General features: G+C 34.4%; 1 protein-coding gene across 1 annotated transcript in view; it reads right to left on the bottom strand.

Annotated features, from left to right (window-relative positions):
* Nucleotides 1–6,000, bottom strand: part of DLC1 (DLC1 Rho GTPase activating protein) — a 176,206-nt gene that overhangs the window by 148,209 nt on the left and 21,997 nt on the right. The window contains exon 3 of the mRNA XM_072406197.1: nt 4,922–5,047. Within this exon, the coding sequence (XP_072262298.1) occupies nt 4,922–5,047 (126 nt within the window). The remainder of the gene's footprint in view (nt 1–4,921; nt 5,048–6,000) is intronic.

The following is a 6,000-nucleotide window of genomic DNA, read 5'->3' as shown; positions in this document are numbered from 1 at the left end:
CCCCCATCTAATATAAACTTGCTCCTAAAGCCCAGAGGGATCCCTGTATAGCTGTACAATCTACACAAATAGCATTTCTGCCCATCTTGGTTTATAGTTTAATTTTAAATTAAAAAATGTAAAGTATAGTAGATGGCTTAAAGGAAAAAAATGGCAAAAAATGCCTTGCTTACCAGTACTTGGCTATATTGGCCCATTAGACATACAATACTGTGTGAAAGTAAATGTTGTTATACTTTGTCCTTTCAAAAAATATTTGTATCAAATGTTAAAATTCTTTAGGTTTTTTCATGAAAGATTGTTTATTCCTTTACACATGGAGTCTGACAGCTGCTATCCTTACCATTGTCTGGTCATACACCCTCACTATAAACATAAGAGATTTTAAAACAAGGTCATTTAGCATAGCCTTGTTGATACATATCTGCAATGTATGGTTTACCATAATGTTTTTTCTTTGGGTGAAAGTAAATGTGACAGTGCTAGGCAAACTATGACTGGAACTGGTAGACTTGAACTGCATGTAGAAGGATCTTCTATAAACTGCCCTCTCTATCCTCTGTAAAGTTGTGTATACAATATTGTTTTTAGATTATGTCAATATATTTATTCTTTGTATAGTATGGCTATTTTATGTTGTACTCATCCTCTATTACCTGCTTGCACTGTGTGTGTCAAGGTTTTATTTAATGCAATATTGCATTTCAGTTTTGTTCCAGGCAGGCTTAAATTTCTGCTGTGGTGCCAATATTGGTGCCCTGTTAATGTTTTGTAATTTTTATAAACTGTGCATTAAAAAAAAAGAAAATGTTTATTAACTAATAATAATGTTTTTCATTAAATTTTTTATACCGTAAGTGTGAATTTGCAATTACAGACTTTTCCTGTTGGAAATGCTATATAATTTGACTTTTCTTTGCATGAAACAAATTTTGCAGCTGCTCATCAAACTGCATATAAAGGCCCTATAGTAAAAGTTTAATATTTTTTTAAGCACCTGAAACGTTTGCAGTAATTTGCAGGAACATTCTAAGTAAGGTATTCAGCAGGAAAGTAAAATGGGTGTAACTTTTTTCCAGAAAGAATCTAATGAAAACAGTTTAATGTCTTGATATGTTTTTCTCTTTCCAAGAACGATTAAAATTAGTTAGAAACTGATTGGACTATACAGACTTAAGTACTTTACAAGAAATACATGAGGGTATTTTTAAAGGTGACGGGATTACCCAGTGTATGAGATCATATATAGCACGGAAAAAAAAAAGAAAAAGCTATTAGCCACTAAATCATTTTAAAACCACTCAGAATCCATGTCATCTTTTGTATATATATATATATATATATATATATATATATGCCTACTAAGAAAAATAAAGCATGAATGCACATTATAAACAAGCAATTACTAAAAACTGACCTATTACCAAAAATTAAAATTTTGGTTATAGGACTTTTTGCTCCCTTTCATGAGAAGGAGGAGGTTGCAGGGTTACCCAACAATTTTCTTCACCTCACCAAGAACCCCAGAAGTGGTTACAATCAACATGTTAAACAATAAAAAAATCCTGCATGAACTATACTGTTGCATGCTAGTAGATATCAAAGATTGGTAGTTTGTTAGTCAGATAAGAATTTTTTAGAAACTTTTTTGTCTGTCAGCTGACAGGTTAGGTATGGCAACCCGCAAACTTTAAAACAGGGGAATGGAGACTTTGTATAGTGACTAAATGTAAGGTAACTGCTAAAAGAAGAGTGGACTGAGTATTTGTCATCAGTAGAAATTTTTGGAAAGGAGCACAACACTGAAGAATAATGTCCATTCACCAATCTGTACTATGCATTCTTAGCAAAAATAACATGTTCTCAGGACACAAATAGGTTCATGGAAATATAATACATGCCTTTTTATGACACTTAGGGTCATTATTACAAGAAAAACAAAAAACAAAAGAACAAGCTAATGTGACCTTTCATGCATCTTTGAACACAGGTGTGTCCAGGTCTCTGTCAATCATATTAGTATCTGGCACACAATTCTTTTTTATTATTTTCAATACCATTATGGTAATTCAATGTGTCAATGTGTCAATTTTTTGTTGTATTTTATTTCACATTCTTTAATGTCAAATTTTAGTCTTATTATTATATTGGTCCCTATACTCTTGCCACTTTAATGAATATACTCTTGCCACTCCCCACACTATATAAAGGCGAGGGGGATGAGCAGGCAACACCCGTTGTGCTCTCCTCCATGAATGCTGAGCAATGCCAGGGAACTTCTGTACACTTCTGTACACACACTAGATTTTGACTCAAGACGAACGCGACCATTCATCTCGCGTGACACTCTTCTGATGTGTGTATGTAGCTTTACATATACACTCTACTTTGACATCTGGAGTATTGCGGTGTGATTACCGCATCTTTACACTCCTTACACAACTTGTGGCCACCCATAGAGAACAATTGTGGGCAGCAGTAAGTCAGTACTGCTGTCTGCTGTCCACTGTAAAATGTTAAAATGTCAGTTCTTTAAAAACCGGAACCAGACATGCTATGTCTTTTTAACAATGAATTAAACTTACCCTCCTATTCACAATCTTGTACATGTACACCAAGCCATGCATGTGCAACTAAGTGTCATTTCCTTTCCAACCATCCAAAAATTCTTTTCTCGTTGATTTCCTCCTAACCCCTAATGTATTCCACGCCCTAACTATTGGCTCCTATTCTAACATTTAACTGAACCCTATAAATTAATATTATTAATAACTTGTATTTATATAGTGCTGACATATTACACAACACTTTACAAAATCCATTGTCATGTCACTAACAATTAATACGCTTTTTTACACTTTAATAATAAACTTCCCCATATCCTAAATTTCATCCAGAGAGTTAAACTACTCCCTCCCCCAAATCCTGATCCTAACACTATGTTCACCCATCTCCTGATCTGATCCACTAACTAATTTCTATAACAAAATACTTTACCATATTCATTGCCATAAGTAGCTGGAAACTTTACTGGAAACCTTAGTGGTAAACAAAATCCATGATCAAAATTAATAAAGTCAAATATCTGAATATATTTAAAGAGAATTTTAAAAATGTTAAGTCCTATCCCAAGTCCTCCAAATTACACCCGGATTCAATCATACCTAGAAATTGCTAACCCAATCTCAACAAGTTAAAACTTTCAGGTATAATTCAACAGTTTAGAGAAACGAAATGGGTAGAATGCCTTGTCATGGTAAATGTTTCATTAATAAATTGCAATCCTTATTATTTGATCTGTACAAGTTCATAACATTTATATAGAAATAATGATATGATCTGACCAGTTACTGTTGTACAGAGTGACACTTAACAACATTCCAGGAGTGCCTGCATGAAACCCCGAGACCCATGTAATAATGGTGAATCAAATACATTTCATACTTTAGCCAGGCTTGTCTAAATAAACAGCAGTGAGAGCAGTAGCTTAGAAACACAACTTAATAACATGTGTAAAATCAATTTTGTGTGTAAAACAGAATTCACAAAGAAATCTTTTGACAGCAAGTCAGCATTTACTTACAAAAAGCATCATTAAAATGTTTATGCATCCTGCCTGGATTCTGGAGGGATGACCTGTTTTCCATCTTGTAAACAAAAACCCTCTGTGGCCACTGCATGGCAAGAACTAACTATGATGGATTTTATAAGTCCCATATACAATTTGACACTCAGAATTCTGCTGCAGACATAATGTATACTTTGTCAATTGACCAGCCATGCCTAATAGTCAGAATGCACCATTTATACAAATCTCCACTTAGCCACACATTTATCTTTTTCCTAATATGTTTGTTTAAAGTTACCAGATATAAAACATAATATGAAAACCCCAGCTATATTCTCAAACATTACTATAACCTGCAAAAGTACTGTAAGAAATGTCCACTAAACTTTATTTAGTGTTTTTTAATCAAGGGTTGCAAATTAAACTTTGAACTTTCATGAAAGGTTACCTTCAACTATATCATTAACTGTTCACCTGTGCATTGTATTAAAGCGGAAGTATAGTCAAAACTAACAAAAACAAAACAAATCACACTTACCTTCAATCCTGCAGATCAGTCTGTCCGTCTGGAGGCTTCTTCGATTGAGTCCCACGTCGTCCCGGTATCTGTCTTCGGGCCAGCGCAGAGGGAGCGTCAGGCGCCACCATTTTCTCCTCCCTTCTTCCAGGTTCTTCTTCCTACGTCACCTAATCTTGCACTGCGCAGGCGCGAGATCAGGTGACGTAGATTGGGGAAAAACTTTCCGATCTCACTGCGCATGCGTGAGATTGGCAACTTTTTTTTATCTATTGATGAAAGAGCTTTCTACCCTTTTATGTAAAGTAAAAATTCTACGTTTAGGTACGCTTTAACCTTAATAGCACTAAAATTATTATTCACATTCTGACATGTTTTGCAAGCATGGTCTCAACATTGTAGGATAGTAATATGTCTGAGGAAAATCTGATCTATATAAATATATATCAGGAAACATATTCATAATCAAACACCTTTAGTGCTGCCATATGTTTTGAAAAACAGTAGCAACCAATGATACTAAACAGAAATGATATATTTTTTTCTGTTGTTCAGTTCAATAGGGGTATACAAATAACTCTTTTTTTCAAAAAGTTCTAAAAACACACCTCCTCTCGGCAGATCATACAAGAAGTAACTGTCCTAAAGAAGGAAAGGTGGCCGACCTTTTGAAGGATGAATAAGGCAAAGTAATTAATAAAACGCAGCTGCTTAAACTTGTTTGAAACTGACTTACATTAGGTACACATGCAACTATAAACCTCTCACAGAATAATTATTTCTGCATTTTGCTGGGATTAATTAAAATGATGCTTAGTAGGAGTTATTTCACTTACCGAAATCTTTGGTTTAGCTCCATGGCTATATACCTGAGCTGAAGCACAATCTGCAGTGTATACCTGAGATAAATTCCTTGAAGAGTGACATGAAGAAGCAACATCCCCTGCACCGAAAAGGGTGGCCTGAGGAACACACAAAGGGGACAAGTTTACAATCTGACTGGGATGCATCTTTTTTTCAAGGCTAGAATCCAAAGAGTCACTCTGATTTTACCCTGCTTAGTCTGTTGCCCTGCATGATGCTCAGATCTCCCTCAATTCTTTTGATTTTTGCTAATGTTTTAGTTATACACACTAAATAAAAGTTTCTGTTGCTATTCTTTTTTTTGTATATAAACATAACACATTACATCTTCATGGCTTCCTCATTTTCAGTAATTGTTCTTATTCCGTATGTAGGGACATTACTTTGTATGACTTCTCTTAGTAGTACTTCTTGTGTTCTGTATGCTAGATATTTTTCTCAGCTCCTATTCTGTATATACATACACTGCACAGTAGCACTTCTCTTGTTCTATATTCTATGAATAATTTTTGGTAACTTATTCTGTATATATGGACACTGCTCATTACAGCTTCTCTTGTTCTGTATACTGGGTATAATTCTAATTATCTTTTTTTATTTTGTAAGTAGGGACATTGCTCACTACAACTTCTCTTGTTCAGTATACTGGGTGTAATTCTAAGTATCTGTTCTTATTCTGTATTTATGGTTTCTACACAGTAGCACTTCTTTTGTTCAGTATCTGCATTTAATTTGTGGTATCTGATCTTAGTGGGTATATACATATATTGTATAATACCACTTTTTCTGTTCTGTATGTTGGGTGTATAATTCTCTATAGCATGGCCATTTCATACTAACACTTCTCTTGCATCCTAAAATTGATTCTTGGCTTCTATTTTTGGCACCTTAACAAAGTCCCCTGCCTATTCTCCATATAATTTTTCATTGTTTCCCAGTTTATGTCAAAAGTGTCATAACCCATAGCAACTAATCATATTACATATTACTATACTCAGGTTTACTAGGAGAGGATCTAATTGCTATGGGTTACTTACAAGGACCCATAGAA

The sequence above is a fragment of the Pyxicephalus adspersus genome, chromosome 3 (assembly GCF_032062135.1).
Source record: "Pyxicephalus adspersus chromosome 3, UCB_Pads_2.0, whole genome shotgun sequence".
NCBI lineage: Eukaryota > Metazoa > Chordata > Amphibia > Anura > Pyxicephalidae > Pyxicephalus > Pyxicephalus adspersus.
This window is presented reverse-complemented; position numbering and strand designations above follow the sequence as displayed.